The sequence below is a fragment of the Rana temporaria genome, chromosome 6, assembly GCF_905171775.1.
Source record: "Rana temporaria chromosome 6, aRanTem1.1, whole genome shotgun sequence".
In the NCBI taxonomy this organism is placed as follows: domain Eukaryota; kingdom Metazoa; phylum Chordata; class Amphibia; order Anura; family Ranidae; genus Rana; species Rana temporaria.
Window position 1 is genome coordinate 131,453,369 of NC_053494.1, and position 17,550 is coordinate 131,470,918.

The following is a 17,550-nucleotide window of genomic DNA, read 5'->3' on the forward strand; positions in this document are numbered from 1 at the left end:
GGTCCATCGAGTCTGCCCATTTTTTTATTTTTTTTATTATTATATATTTTTTGTGTTAACTTTGTCTGAGTATAGATCTATGTTTGTCCCAAGCATGTTTTAAGCCATTTACTGTTGATGGTCTTACTACCTCTGCTAGGAGTTTACTCCAAGCATCAACTACCGGTTCAGTAAAATAATACTTTCTAAGATTAGTTTTGAATTTTCCTCCAGTTAGTTTTAGGTCATGTGTTCTTGATTTTGGTTTCATATTGAAAAAAACTGCCCTCCTGAACCTTATTCACCCCCTTGATGTATTTAAAGGTTTCGGTCATGTCTCCCCTTTGCCCTATTTCCTCCAGACTGTATATATTAAGTTCCTAAAGTCGCTCTACACATGTTCTACACATGCTTCTCCACAACCCCACTTCTACTAGCAACACTACATTCTCTGGCATTCATTACCCCCCACTCACCTGCTATACAACATTCATTACCAGATTACCACCCCCCAATGTGGTCTCTAAACACTGTCCTTTGGCTACCATAGGGAAGACAATTTCTAAAGCATGTGTCCACCAATCAACACCTCTTTGACTCAACCTTTTGTCAGAACTGTCAGGTGTAGTGTAAAGAGCTGCAATACCTCATGACCTTCTGCAGGAGGAAGAAATAATCGTTCATATACAGTATGACCCTCCCTGCTGACCAAAAGTAACTTCCTCTCTCCTTCTTTCTTCTACCTCCTGTCTATGACCACTTTCTATTTTGTATCCTCTCCCAGTGGAACTTCAGTTTCCATTCCTCTCTCCCCATCACCCCTCAGCAGTAATCAAGACCTTCTCTATCACTCCTACGCGGACGACACGCAACTTTATTTTCGTATCAGCGACAAAAAGAACCAATACCACGTATATTAGATCAATGCCTCACTCAGACAACTGGATGACGGAGAGTCACCTCAAACTCAATGGAGCAAAAACAGAACTCCTTCAACTCCATGCAAACCGAAGGAAACTGGCCAGGACTACCTGGACACCACCACCCATTCTGGGACAAACCATCACCCCAAGCACCAAAGTCAAAAGCCTCTGAGTCATTTTTGACTCGGACATGACAATGGATGCATAAATAGGATCAGTAGTCGGCGGATCCCACCATCTTCTACGTCTCCTACGAAGAGTTGTTCCCTTCATCCCGAAAGAAGACACAGCAGTAGTGGTAGGGACAATCATTAACTCTGGGTTAGATTATGTGAATTCCCTCTACCTCGGACTCCCAAAATACCAGCTGGCCCGTCTCCAAGTCGTCCAGAACACGGCGGCACGACTGATAACAGGGAAAAAACCCTGGGAACCGATCACCCTGTCCCTGAGATCCCTCCATTGGCTGCCCATAAAGGACCGAGTCACATTCAAGGTCCTATGCCTGACACACAAATGTGTACACAGAAGCGCGCCCCTGTATTTAAGTGAGAAAATAAAATACCAAAACCCCAATCGAGTTCTTCGATCAACTAACCAAAAATTACTACAAATCCCCAAAGCCTGCTACAAGACCAAAGGAGAACGTTGATTTGCAGTCCAAGGACCTCGACTCTGGAACGCATTACCAACTAATATCCGAACGGAAATTGATCATCTGGCCTTCAGAAAAAAACTCAAGACTCACCTGTTCTGGGAGTTAAACAGAAGGAAAATGAATGCCAAGCACCTTGAGGCGATTCAGTTCGCATTTGTAGCGCTATATAAGTTATTCACTCACTCGCTCACTCAGCAATCAGTTCTCACCAGTGTTAATTTCGAGCAATGCTTGAATAATGTATTACAATTTAACTAAACCCATTAGATTTTAGTTGACTAAAATGATTTTATTAGACTAAAATGTACTGGAGATTTTAGTCGACTAGAATATGATGACTACAATGGGGCTAAAACTAAAATGCTATTTTAGTCCTAAGACTAAAACTAAATCGAAATTTGCTGGCAAAATTAACACTTGTTTTCACTCATGCTCAAGGTCAGGTCTACCCTACCTTTCTCTCCCCATCTAAATTTATCTTGCCCTATACTCCTCTGCAGCCATGCTCTACCCACTCTACCAATTATTCCAATGGTCCCTATTTAGCCTCCACTTTTGCATGCCCAGGATCAAATGCCACCTTTTTATTTTGCCCCATAGTTTAGTATACATGTGGTATAGTGACCTTAGGTTCTTAGCCCCCTGAGGACAGAAATTGATGTGAATGTACTGCAAAAAAATTGTGCTGTATAAATACCTGTAATTAATAAATAATACAGATTATAATAAATAATTAGAGATTTTCAGATTATGCTCTACAGGAAACTCTGTATCTAACCGAAATTACTTGGATTTCCTGCTCAAGAACTGCTCAATTAAGAGGTTTGCCACACAGGGAGTGCATTTTCAGTAGGTCAGTTGACAGAAATTCTGTATAAAACACATTTTACACATGCTGTACTGTGTAAAAGTTCAGCATGTCCTAATTTGTTTGGCACACAAAAACCCGGAGCAATGTTGTGAACTAAATTTATAGGACATAGGGAAAATTGCCTTGTCTATGCCATGGAATTGTAGTGGGAAACTCTGCCAAGTGCAGCCCAATGCATTTGGCATTAATGGGCCTTTAGATGCCCAGTAACCAAATACCCAAACCATCATTTTTTTCATTCCACCCAACAGGTACATTTTTCCTAACAAATAACTGATTGAGAGTAAATAAATGTTAGCATTTTCCATGTGCCCCTTTTGGGGAGATTTTCCTTCAAGCAGATCTCCAGCTTAACCGTTTCAGCCTATGAAGATTTTACCACCTTCCTGACCAGAGCACTTTTTACAATTTGGCACTGCGTCACTTTAACTGACAATTGAGCTGGGTTGTTCAATGCTGTACCCAAACAAAATTTGCATCCTTATCTTCCCACAAATAGAACTTTTTTTTGGTGGTATTTGATCAGGAGAGCCATTGTGCCACATTATATCTGCGTGACAGTCGAGCAAGTGGTTAAAAAAACAAAAACAAAGCAGTTCTACCTCTCCCTTATATTTTTTGAAAAATACCCCATATACATACCTTTAAATCCAGCATTTTTATGGCAAGTCACATGATGACAAAAAATTGTCTTCTTCTTTCTGTGTTAGTGGTCAGTCTTTAAAATGCTACTAAATCCAAGACCCTGCATTTACTATATCTAGTCTCACACAGAACATGGAAATGCAATTCTTTTAGTAAATATATACTGTTAAATACCTTTTCTCGTGAGCAGTATGTAGAAGTCCTGTGACTTCTGTCAGTGTCTGACTGAGCATTGGTTAAAGCTTGTAGGAGGAATTTTCCTTCTCCTCTGATGGTCCAATGATGCTGCATGACCCTTGAACTTCTTTTGAGCTGCATGTGTATGTCATGTCCTCGATTTTTATGGATTTACAATAAAGTATGAGGTTTTTATGCTACCACTCTCCTTTCCTCTGCATGACCCCAAAAGTTCTAGAGATCCTTGCTAATATTAAAGTGTTACTAAACATAGAACCTGCATTTAATTTATCTGGTCCCCCACAGTACACAGAACATGGAAATGCAATTATTTTAGTAAACCGGGAAATACCTTTTCTCATCAGGCGTATATAACAGCCTTGTGACTTCTATCAGATCCTAGTAAACCTTGTAGGATGAGTTTTCATTCCCCCCGCCAATCAGCCCTGTCTGGACAGGGCTGATTGGCCCTGTGCTGATCACATGCACCCTCCCCCCAAAAACAAAACTCTCTAGCATTACACACACAACCGAGCATGTGCAGAGTGCCTCCAATGCTCTGTTCTATCCACAGATGGATTAGCGGCAGTAAATTAAGGGGAGCATAAGAGAAGAAAGGCTTGAACAGCCCTTTTACACAATGCAGAGGATTAACCCCTTAGGTTCCACAGTGAGTAGAACAAGCATACTTTACTGCATATACAGACTGATTTTACTGTTGTGGGTTTAGTAACACTTTAATCACTTCAACTCCGTAAGGTTTTACCCCCTTCCCGACTAGGCCATTTTTTTTAAGATACGGTACTGCGTTGCTTTAACTTACAATGCCGTCGTGCTACACTGTACCCAAATAAAATTTATGTATTTTTTTTGCCCCACATATAGAGCTTTCTTTTTGTGGCATTTAATCACCTCTGCGGTTTTTAGTTATTTTTTACACTAAACAAAAAAGACCAACATTTTAAAACAATATGTACTTTCTGCTATAAAACACATCCAATGAAAAAATGTAAAAAAACATAAAAAAAATGTCATACATTTTTGCCAATATGTTTTCTGCTACATGTTTGTGGTAAAAAAGAAAAATAACCATATATTGATAGTGTCTAAAAACTATGGGATAGATTTATGGATTTTTTTTACTAGTAATGGTGGCGATCAGCGAATTTTAGCAGGACTTTGACATTGCGGCAGACAAATCTGACACTAAGTGACACTTTTTGGGGACCAATACAGTGATCAGTGCTAAAGAAAATGCATTGCCACTGTATACATGGCACTGGCAGGGAAGGGGTTAACATCAGGGGCAATCAAAGGGTTAACTGCTCCTAGGCAGTGCTCTCTAACTGGGGGGGGGGGGGGGGTTGCTGTAACTGGAGGAAAACAGAGATCTGTGTTTTTTGCTTAGCAGAAACGCAAGATCTCCATTTTCCTCCCTCAGAGAACAGCTATCTGCCTTGTTTACAGCAGACGCAGTTTTGTCTCTTCTGTGAACGATCGCAGGTGGCTATTGCGGTCGCGGACCTTTGTCGGCTGAAAAAAAAAAGCCCTGGTGCGAACAATGTAGAAGATCATGGACAAACCTTGCCCAGTCTCTCTGTATAGATGCAAGTTGGGTGAGGGTGCAGTGGGGCTGTTTTAAAGATGCATATGGTAAAGGGAGGATTTCTACAATAAGACAAAAAGAGAGAGCTGCTTTCTGATGTCGCATTTGAAGTCTTTGAACTGTATCTGTATGTACAACGTAATAAGCAAATACAGTAAAATCTTGGTTTATTGAACGCAGCAAAAGTCTTGATTCCCAGACACTGGAAATCGAAGGATATTCCTTCCATCCCGGAATGGTTTTGCCACATAGAGAATATTCACCAAATGGAGGAAACTGTAGCAATTGCCAGGGAATCATCGGAAAAATTCAATCAGACATGGTTACCCTGGGTGACGTTCAGGAATTCTGATCAATATTCACAACTCGATTCGGGATGAGATTGGTGTCGTGGCTTTGATCATTTCCTTTTCACTCTTCTTGGTAGGTAGAAGACGTTAGATGGTCCGTTCACTACGTTGTCTTTGCCCCCCCCTTTTTTTCTTCTTTTTTTGTTCTTTCTCTTCTCTCTTTCTTTCTTCTTTCCTTTTTTCTTAGCATTAGCTAGTAGCGGGTAATATCCTAGATAGTGATGTTTCCCTTTACTTTTCTTTGTTATAAGATATAAAAGTTGCTTACTTTCAGAGTATGAATTCGACATGTTTTGACTATGTACTATTGTGTGGTACTAAGGTACCCTGGCTGTAATTTGTACTCTGATTATTCTTTTTTCTAATAAAAAAGAGTATGATAAAAAATCTTGGTTTGAGAGCGTTTTGCAACACGAGCAACATTTTTTTTATAAATTTTGACTTGATATACAAGCGATGTCTTGATATAAGAGTCATGTCACAACCGTGTATGAAACAGAAGAGAGGCATCTCTAAGTGTAGTTACATTTAATGAAAGTACAACACTTAGAAACTCGCATGGTTGATGATTAAAACAGGCACATCTAAGTATGCAGGCATCCGGGGTAAAACGATCCACATAGACCATCCTCCACACCACCATTGATGTCGTGCCTTCCACGAGTGGTTTAAGCCTCGCTTTCAGATCGCTCTACTACAGATAGTCTTCCCGGTCACGATTGCAGACTGACGATGGCGGTGAGGACGACGGTCTATGTGGAACACTTTACCCCGGATCCCTTCATACTTAGATGTGCCTCTTTGAATCACCAACCATGTGAGTTGCTAAATTTTGTACCTTCATTAAATGTAACCTTCATTAAATGCTACACTTAGGCCGGGTACACACGGACAAACATGTATGGTGAAAGCGGTCCGTCGGACCGTTTTCACCATACATGTCTGCCAGAGGGCTTCTGTACGATGGTTGTACACACCATCGTACAGAAGTCCGCGCGTAAACAATACGCGGGGCGTGTCCGCGGTGTCGCCGCGTCGATGACGCGGTGTCGCCGCGACAATGACGCGGCGACGTGGGCGGCCCGCCTTTAAAATGCTTCCACGCATGCGTCGAAGTCATTCGACGCATGCGAGGGACGGCGGGCGCCTGGACATGTACGGTAGGTCTGTACTGACGACCGTACATGTCCGAGCGGGCTGAATTCCAGCGGGCTGTTTTAAAACAAGTCCAGGAATATTTGCCCGCTGGGAAAAGGCCCGGCGGGCAAATGTTTGCTGGAATTCGGCCCGCTCGCGCCCACACACGAGCAAACATGTCTGCTGAAACTGGCCTGCGGGCCAGTTTCAGCAGACATGTTTGCTCGTGAGTATGGGGCCTTAGAGGCGCCTCTCTTCTCTTCTCTTTTATACTCTGTAGCTCCTGATGGATTTTGCTTCTAATCCCCTTGTGGAGGCTGCAATTTGTGGATGGGCATTTTATGGTTGAACAAGTTATCACATTGCTATAATATTTTTTTATGGGATATAAACTGAAAGACTTGTAAATACATGAATCATTTGGGTTTCCATTATTTCTTATGGAAAAATTTGCTTTGATATACAAGTGCTTTGGATTACAAGCACTCTTTCCGGAACGAATTATGCTCGTAAACCAAGGTTTTACTGTAATGACAAATATACAGTGCACCAATACAAATTAATGCTAACAAAATGAACTGATATGCAAGGATGAACGCCTAGCCCGTTTATAAGCGTGAGGATGTTTGTTGGCTTGAATTGGCAATTAATCCGCTGGAAAGAATCTCCCTGGATAATCACTATGATGACCACCCAGATATGGCAAACACAAGAAGTGTCTGCTTAGTGCACAACCAAAAGGCTTGGCTGAAATTCTTGGCCACATTTTTTAGATAAATGTGAGCATGGTATCATAAGAAAATCATGCATAGTGCTTTCAGAGAATTTATCCATTGGATGGGTTATCGTTTGATGCAAGGTGCTTTAAAAAAACGAAAAAAAAACAGATGAGCACATTTTTGGAAATATTTTCACTGCACATATGTGATGGCTATATTGCAGTGTTTGACTCATTCTGTGTATTTTCCCTTAAGTTGCTAATCAATGAATATTTATGTTAATGCAGGTGAGATCTGCTTCAGCGCATCCATCCAAAGAGGAATCTGCAAGAAAGGTGAGCTTTAATGTTATATACTATTTGGCGTATGTATGTGTAAGGTATGCTTCAAAAATAAACATACTACCCTTGTAAATAATAGTGAAATGATGGTTTCCATCTGCTGCAACCCATTGGAAGGAAGGTGAGGGTGGAGTTAATGCAAGAGGGATGGGGCTTTGTAAGAAGAATGCAATGCTTGATATGTGCCAGAAAGTTTGTCTTATTCAAATGTAGAAAACTTCAAACATGTCAAGCATTGCACACTATGCTGCTGCTATATTTGGTAGATCTTTGAAAAAGACCCTTTGATGCATACCTGGAGTAGTGCTGGGTATAATGTGCACACTTTGTATTATTTCGTTAGATATAAATAGCAGTTTTCATTACAAGCTCGCCCCCATATCTGCATGAGATGTAAGCATTCAGCATAAATAGCCTTAGAAGTACCTGAGATATGTGTATGTTATATATAAATCCACCAAAAGTATGCCCATTTCATAACGCAAAAGCTTTTTTTCCCATCCCATATACACAGAAGTGGCAATAAGAAGTTAAAACAGTGTGTACAATATTATATTGGGGAAAAAGTATGTTTTCTGTGTGTATGGTAAGGCTATGACAGTGAGCACACTGTAGAGACAGGTTAGAAATAAGACGAAAAAGATTGGATTAAAAAAATATGTTATTATTTTACTTTACTGGGTGGCAGACTTTATAAAGACATGAGATGTTTATAAAACCCCCGATGCCACCAATACGTCCATCAGATACAAATCAGGACACAAAGTACTGTACATTAGGTTTTTCAATTCTGGATATATCCTAGTTTTATGTTATTGAGTATATTGATTTCACTTTATGCAGTTGTTGGTCTATTGATTTTCCATATTCAGCCCTTTGAGCCAGCTCACTTTATTTTGCTTTGGGGTAACGATCGCAGCAGTTTAAATACTGTGCAATGAAATGTGTGTGTTCCTTCTGGTGGGCACATGGATTGTTCTTGTGTTGGGAAATGGTTTGAATTTATCAAGCAGCATACCTTCAAAATCAGGGCCAAATTTTACAGATCTAGCCAAATTTGTAGCAAAAGGTGTGACCATGTTTTTTTATGTTTGTGACTGGCGCCTTCTGCGGTCCTGGAATAAAGCCCTGTATACACGACCGGGATTACCAGCAGTAAAAAGTCAGCAGGGAATCCTGGGGGGGGGGGGACCGAGAACCTGCTCGGTAACTTTCCCCCCTGTACACACCAGAGGCCTTGTGTATGATCCAACGCAGTGTTTCCCATAATGAAACTGCCAGGAAAAAGACCGCCGGGAATCGCAGCAAGAAAAAAGAGAACATGTTCTAATTTTTCCTGCCAGGATTCCCGGCAGTTTTCCTGTCCAGAAACCTGCCATTGAGCAAACACACGGACAGTTTTCCCAGTCAAACGCTTTCATGGTAGTTTTGCCGACGGGAAAACTGGTCGTATGTACGAGGCATTAGACTGCAGAAGCTGAGGATCGAATGCAAAGAATTATATCATAGTACCTGTGCAAGACTTTCCGCTTAAAGCACACCTATGTGGTCTGCGGATATTGTATATTGGCATAATGCTATTTTTCAGCAGTAGTGTGGGATAATGTATGAATGAAGCTGGGAACAGATAGCATATCCGAGGAAAAAGTGTGTCACTGTCTTGCTGTGTGGCAAAGTTGATAAATCTTTCTAACTGTGCAAAGGCTGACAATCATACACATGCACTATTAAAGAAGGCACTTTATTATCATCTCCCATACAACTAAAAATTGTATCATCTCCAGTACAATTTCCTGCCAGGCATGTATATCTTAACACTCTGCAAGATTCAGGCTAGCCTAGGCTAGATATAGAACGCCGCAAGACCCAACATGACAAGTGAAAGTCATGATTATAATTCATTTATGTTGTGTTTTGAATATTCATCTATGGTAAATATTAAATTACATTCCCGAGAACATTTCCATGCAGATTAAACCGTACTGAACATTCAAAATCATTTAAATTGGGTTTTGGTATTCTATACATCAGACTTTGATGAGCATTTTGATCATAACTTAGTTTATTTTTTATAATAGTTTGTTGAGCCATAGCTATTTACAGTGTTGAATATAAACCAATCAGCCATAACTTTGTGACTACCCTCCTAATATTGGGTAGGTCCCCCTTTTGCCACCAAAATAGCTATTTTTTGCGGCAAAATAACTCTCCCGACTCTGAGGCATGGATGCCACTAGACCTCTAAAGGTATTCTGTACTGTCTGTGCTGTCATAAGCAGATACTTTAAGTTGCAAGATAGGGCCTTCTTGGATCGTACTTATTTTTCCAGCACATCCCACAGATGCTCGATTGGATTGAATTCTGGAGAACTTAGCGGCCAAGTCAGCACCACAAACACGTTTTTATCTCAAACAGTGCAGTGTGGCAGGGTGCATTATTATTAAGATACAGGATTTATATAGTGCCCACAGTTTCTGCAGCACTTTACAATGTAAGGACACGCAGTACAGATACAATACAATTTAATACAGAAGGAATCAGAGGGCCCACTCATTACAGCTTACAATCTAGGAGGGTAGGTCAAATGGTACAAAAGGGAACAACTGCAGGGGATAAGCTTATGGAGAAAATAAATGTACAGTAGTTAGGTGGAGGCAGAATAGGCTTCTCTGAAGAGAAGGGTTTTCAAAGATCGTCTAAAAGTGGACAGAGTAGGAGATAGTCGGACAGATTGGGGTAGAGAGTTTCATAGAATGGGAGAGGTTCAGGAGAAGTCCCGGAGGTGAGCAAGGGAGGAGATGACAAGTGAGCTAAAGAGCAGAGGAGGTCTTGGGAGGAATGAAGAGAACGATTTGGTTGGTATTTTGAAACTAGTTTAGTGATGTTGCTGGGGGCTAAGTTGTGGATGGCTTTTATAAGTAGTAGTTCGTATTTTGAATTTAATTTGTTGGGTGAGAAGAGGCTAGTGGAGGGATTAACAGGGAGGAGCAGCAGATACCGAATGGTTCGCAGGGTGGAGTCTGGCAGCAGCATTCATGATGGACTGAAGGTGGTAGAGCCTATGTGAAGATGATCCGGTGAGGTGGGAGATGCAGTAGTCAAGGCGAGACATTACCAAGGAGTGAACTAGGAGATTTGTGTTTTCATTGGTTAGAAAGGGACGTATTTTGGAGATGTTGTGGAGGTTGAGGCAGCAAGAATTTGACAGTGATTGAATGCGGGAGCTGAAAGGATAGTTCAGAGTTCAGGATTACACCTTGAACCATGGCATGTGAGGACAAGTTGATAGCTGTGCCACTGATCTTGACAGATCCTGCTTACATTATCCTGCTGAAAGAGGACACTGCCTTCAGAGAATACCGTTTTCATGAAGGGGTGTACTTGGTCACGAAGAATGTTTGGGTTGGTGGTACATGTCAAAGTAATATTCCATGAATGGCAGGACAAGCAGAGCATTGCACAAAGCATCACACTACCTCCACAGGCTTGTCTTCTCCACATACTGCATCCTGGTGCCCTCTTCCCCAGGTCAGACAGCCACATGCAACCAGCCATCCACATGATGTCAAAGAAAATGTGATTCATAAAACCAGGCCACCTTCTTCCTTTGCTCTATGGTTCAGTACTGTATGTAGGGACTTTTGCCTGTAGGCACTGGTCAGCATGGTACCCTGACCATACACACAAACTGCGGTGCCACATTTTTCTGCTTTCAATACATCAATTTTATAGACAACATGTTTAATTGCTATGTATTATTTATCTAATACATTTTTATATCCCACCAAATTTCAGATGCTATTCTATGAGATATTTATAGGTATTCACCAAGGAAACTTTTTTTCATTTTGTATAAAGTAAGGGAGGCTTTTAACCCCTGTCAGTTTTTTTGTCATCTGTGTCCCATTGGGAAGATTTCCTTTTATTCCCTGTCCCTTAGTTCTCAGGGTCACTAGAACTAGAACTAGTGTCCCTATTGGAATATTTCCCCTCTCTTCCTGTTATGGGGACAATCCATTTTTTATTTAATTTTTTACCTTCACTTTCGATCATAATGATAAACAGGACAAAGAACAATAAAAACTGACAATTTGACAGGTGGTCTAATGCTCCTCCATTCTATCCAAAACGTTATACTTTAGTCAGAGGTCATAAAGTTTTATGGTTGGTCCGTGTATATGAACAATGCCGACCAGAGTCCCCATCCTCCTGAAAAGACACATAAGAAAGTGGTAAGATAATAAAGCCTGTTTTATGTATACTATACTGTAGCATGTCATCCTATGACTTTACTGTGATTTCTGCTGGTATGACGGAATATCAGAAATTTTCCTTTTAGTCATACTTATTTTCCAGGCTTATAAGTCTGCCTTTGTAACTGACAGTAATACATGATTACATGCTGCTGAGTTCAGTTGGGCTAAGCCTTTTTCTTATAGTTTTATACATAAACCTTTTAAACCACTGATTATTTCATAGAAAACTGGATTATCTTGGTTTACATCATTTAATGCTATAGACCAGCATTTTAACCACTTTAAGACTAATGCCCCGTACACACCATCACTTTATGTGATGAAAAAAAACGACATTTTCTGTGAAGTAAAAAACGACGTTTTTGAAACTTCAGTTTTCAAAAACGATGTTGCCTACACACCATCGTTTTTTTCACAATGCTCTAGCAAAGCGAGGTTACGTTCACCACGTTTTTCCATTGAAGCTTGCTTCATAACTAGCTTCTGGGCATGCGCGGGTGTAAAAACGTCTTTTTAAACATCTGTTTTTGCTACACACGGTCAATTTCTGTGAAGTAAAAAACAATGTTTTGAAAAACGACACATAAAATTGAAGCATGCTTTAATTTTTTTTTGTCGTTTTTCACAAGACATAAAACTAAGTTTTCCCCCACACACCATCATTTAAAGTGACGTTTTTAAAAACGTTGTTTTTTTTCATCACATAAAGTGATGGTGTGTACGCGGCATAAGCCTATTTCTGACACTTCTTGTTTACAAGTTAAAATCAGTATTTTTTGCTAGAAACTTACTCCGAACCCCCAAACATTTTATTTATTTATATATATATATATATATATATATATATATATATATATATATATATATATATATATATTAGCAGAGACTCTGTAGAATAAAATGGGGGTTGTTGCAATATCTTATGTCACACAGTATTTGCGCAGCGGTCTTTCAAAGGCAATTTCTTTGGAAAAAATACACTTCACTTAATGAAAAAATTAATAAACAGTATTTTTTTTTATTATGTTGTGAAAGATGATGTTACGCTGAGTAAATGGATACCTAACATGTTACGCTTTAAATTTGCACCCACTTGTAGAATGGTGACAAACTGTGGTACTTAAAAATCTCCATAGGCGACCCTTAAAAATCTTTACCTGTTTAGAGTTACAGAGGAGGTCTTTTGCTAGAATTAGTGCTCTTGCTCCACCAATCGCGGTAATACCTGACATGTGTAATTTGACCACTGTTTGTATTTGTGGGCGCGACCTTACCAGAGTAAATATATGTACATAATCCCCCAGGAAAATATCAACATGATCGCATATGCATTGTAATCTAAAACTACACTTTCACAATTAGAACAAGGTACAAATAAATACCTACCTGGGACGTGACGTATCTGCTTAAAAAAAATCCATTGCATTTCAGGATGGTTCAATGCTGCTAATCACCACTAACAATCAGGGGCTCATTTCCTCCCCATATCCCCCATATCCCCATATCCCCCACGCCGTAGCAGATGCCCGATGCGCAATGTGGGTAACCAGATGCTGTGCTCTTCACTGTTAAATTCACTTCCCTCTTTCACTGCACTTCTGTTGTTGCACACCATACCGTTATCATAATCTTTTCTAGATGGAGGTAGGTGGGGAGGTGATCAGTTGAGTTGCAGCGTACCACAAAGATGCAGGTTCGTTCTCCTGTCCATAAGTGTGTTAGAAGCCCATTCCAAATAAATAAACTTGCTTAAAGGCATTGTACACTTTCAAAGGTTTTCATTGATTTACCTAGTTATTCTCCATGTGTTATTTGTTTGCCTTAATGGTGTGCTCATATGTTGTGGCTGCAGTTTGTAGCGTCATGGATGATCTACTTATCTAAATCTGTGTATTAATCCACCTAGCTTGTCCCTAAGGACAGGCAACTTCATTTTCTGGGTTACATGGTGTCCAAACCATGTCTTGTAAATTTGTCTGTGTTGCATCAGAAGTGTGGAAGTGCTAATGTGATGAAACGCATCTCTTACCTTCCTTGCTCTACCTGTTTGTGTCTGTCAGTTCTAATTCTCATTAAGCTTTCACCCGACACTGAACTGAGAGGGATTGTGGGATATATAGTTTTTCACAGGAAATGTTAGTTCTTAGACTACAGACAGAGATCATGCATTGGCCTCATTTTTGAATGCAAAGGTACAGAAATTAGAAGAATTACTCTACTATGGGCTGAGCAAAGGACACAATGGGGTTTATTTACTAAAGCTAGAGGGGGCAAAACGAGTCACAATTCTGCACAGAAACCAATCCGCTTCCAGATTTTATTGCCAAAGCTTAATTGAACAAGCTGAGGTTAGAAGCCGATTGGTTTCTATGTAGAATTGTGACTAATTTTGCCCTCTTTAGCTTTCGTAAAACAATGAAACTACATGATCAATGCGCATCTTATGTCAGTGAAAAACACACTGTCACATGTAAACGCAACACACCAGAGAAGACAGGTATGAGTGGACCCTAAAATATTATCTGAGGAATTAAATTATATATTAATGCAAATGAAATAGAGGGTGCTCCAATCCTTTAGCCCAGGTTAACACTGGGCTGCGGGAGTGAAGCCGTGCGAGTTCAGTTTCACTCCCGCTGGTCAGTTCGATTTTGCAGACGATTTCAGGTTTCTGCACAGATGTCAATGTAAGTCACGGCCCGAAATCGCAACAAGTAGTACAGAAACTACTTTTTGAAATTGGTGCAGCACCGCAGATGCAGCGTCGTACCGATTAGGACTGTGCCATTGCCGGAAAATGGCGCAGATTTTACATTCGATTTCACATCGCATGCCAAAATGCACCGGTGTGAACCAGGGCTAAGGCTCGGTTCACACCTATGCAGTTTGCTTTTGGTAGTTTCTGCAGTGCGTTTTGTATTTTTGCACATGCGACTTTACAGTGGTTTGCATTTTTTATGCTTTTTTGTTGTTGGGCAGATTGAAAAACGCTGCTAAATCGTGATAAAGTCTAGCAAAAACACTTTTTTTGTTGCTTCTCCATTGAAGTATATTGAACCAAAAAAAGCAAACCAAGCACCATTTTGCATTTAAAAAAAGTTCCTGACCCTTTACAAAAACACAGTGGCTGGAAAAAAAAGCATACATGTGAACGTGTCCCATAGGAACCAAAAAAACTCATAGGTGTGAACCAGACCTTAATACGTTTGTAAACAGGTTGAAGCAAATGGTCCTGGTTTAGATTATTAGAGGTGTAGAGTTTGATACATTGAGCGATAGTCACATTTGACACGCACACACAAGAATACTGTATATGTAGGGGGTCAGCTCTGGAAGTGTGTTCCAGCCTGTGCACAATAAATGATTCTGCCTCACTGCTCTGTTCTGCTTGAGGAAAGCGTAGAGAATCTCACCTGAGACAGGATAATTACAGAGCTGCTGAAATGGCCTTTATTCACCCTTGTTTACTGCTTTGTCTTATCCGAAATTGCCCTCACTGCAGAAACCCTTGAAGGGAAAAGAGGAAGGAAACTGGCAGATGTTCCAAGCTCCCAGACTGATACACATCTCATTTTTTATTCATTTCTCCAAACAAAATTTGCAGTTCATAAATATTTTATTAAAGAGAAAATATTTAAAGCATATATGTGAATAGAAAGGTTCTCTGAGTACACACGAATACCACAGCCTTTGTGTATATAGGGCGGTTTGTTGGCTCGTCAGCCTGGCACCATATTTACATACTGGATCTACTGAATATATGCAGCGTCTTTAGCACTTACATTGTACAACAACTTTTATTTATATTTGTTTGGGTCTCTGCTAGGTGACAGGGTGTTAAATGCAGAATTAATCTGATTTTAAGGATGTCTTTAGGGTCTAAGCAATAGATGCAGAGTTGGAAATACAATTTGACACCACGTGCTGTAACGGTATTCAGTATCTGCACATGGAAAGCATAACCAAGACTTCCACAATGAAAAATGGTGGGAATATATGATGAACCTCAAACCATAAGTCACGGGACTGAGTTGGTCCATGCCAGGTAGAGCTGCACGATTCTGGCCAAAATGAAAATCACAATTTTTTTGCTTAGAATAAAGATCACGATTCTCTCACAATTTCTCACATTATACAAAAAAGAAATTAGGCTAACTTTACTGGTTAGTTTTTTTTTTAAATTTGCATTTGAAAGACCGCTGTTTAAATACAGTGTGATATAAAATATTGCAACAATGACCATTTTATTCTCTAGGGTCCCTACTAAATATATATATATATATATATATATATATATATATATATATAATGTTTGAGGGTTCGAAGTAATTTTCTAACAAAAAAAAAATGATTTTAACTTGAAAACAACAACTGTCAGAAAAAGGTTTATAGCTAGATTCACAGAGAGTTACGGCGGCGTATCAGTAGATACGCCGTCGTAACTCTGAATCTACGCCGTCGTAAATGTAAGCGTATTCTGGAAACCAGATACGCTTAAATTAGGCTAAGATACGAGCGGCGTAAGTCTCCTACACCGTCGTATCTAAGGGTGTATATTTACGCTGGCCGCTAGGTGGCGCTTCCGTTGTTTGCAGCGTCGAATATGCAAATGAGCAAGATACCCCGATTCACGAACGTACGTGCGCCCTTCGCAATTAGTTACGCCGTTTACGTTAGAGATACGCCGGCGTAAGGATAAAGCTGCTCCCTAGGTGGCGCAGCCCATGCACGGTATGGACGTCGGAATAGGCCTATCTTTTTACGTCATTTGCGTAAGTCGTACGCGAATAGGGCTGTGCGTAAGTTACGTTCACGTCGTAGGCAGTGTTCAACGTATCTTAGTCATTCTATCCGACGCATGCTCACTGGGATATGTCCACGGACAGCGCATGCACCGTTCGTTAAAAACGTCAATCACGTCAGGTCACAAATCATTTACATAAAACACGCCCCCCTGTTCCTCATTTGAATTAGGCGCGCTTACGCCGGCCCATTTACGCGACGTCGCCGTAACTTAGGAGGCAAGTGCTTTGTGAATACAGCACTTGCCTCTCTGACTTACGGCGGCGTAGTGTATATGGGATACGCTACGCCACCTCAAAATTAAGCCAGTGTATCTGAATCTGGCTAATAGTGTTTAAACTTTCCTAATTTACATACAGAAGTCTATTCCTTTGATGTAAAAGACAAATTGATACAATGTTTAGACTTAACATTCCACTGATAAAGGCCTCGTACACACGATAGGTTAACCAGAGGACAACGGTCTGATGGACCGTTTTCATCGGTCCAAACCGATCGTGTGTAGGCCCCATAGGTTATTTAACTTTAGGTTAAAAAAATTGCAACTTGCTTTAAAATGTAACCGATGGATTGCTAACCGATAGGTCAAAACCGATCGTTAGTACGCACAACCATCGGTTAAAAAAACATGCATGCTCAGAATCAAGTCAATGCATGCTTGGAAGCATTGAACTTTGTTTTTTTCAGCACATCGTTGTGTTTTACGTCACCGCGTTCTGACACGATCGTTTTTTTAACTGATGGTGTATAGGCGCGACGGACCATCAGTCAGCTTCATCGGTTAACCTATTACAACGGTCCGTCGGTCCGTTCTCATCGGATGGACTGATCGTGTGTACGCGGTTAAAGAATGTTGTAAAACTTGGCAGACTGCCCATACCAAAGATCGGGAAACACTTTATCAAGATTCCAACGGGGAAAAAAGCGCAATAATGATTCTTGGCCATTAATGGTGCAGTTCTAATAACAGACCTTCAATGAAAATGGTCTGCAAAAAAAAGAGATAATATAATAACTTACAGAAGCACATTTGAGTTTATAGTATATATTTTACAAGTGCAGTTGTTTTTCACAGTAATGTAAA

General features: G+C 40.3%; 1 protein-coding gene across 6 annotated transcripts in view; it reads left to right on the forward strand.

The window, feature by feature from the left end:
- The window catches only part of VPS8 (VPS8 subunit of CORVET complex), a 296,490-nt gene that overhangs the window by 244,994 nt on the left and 33,946 nt on the right, over positions 1 to 17,550 (forward strand). For all 6 annotated transcript variants that reach the window (XM_040357376.1, XM_040357379.1, XM_040357377.1 and 3 more), the window contains one exon: positions 7,353 to 7,400. In XM_040357376.1, the coding sequence (XP_040213310.1) occupies positions 7,353 to 7,400 (48 nt within the window). The remainder of the gene's footprint in view (positions 1 to 7,352; positions 7,401 to 17,550) is intronic.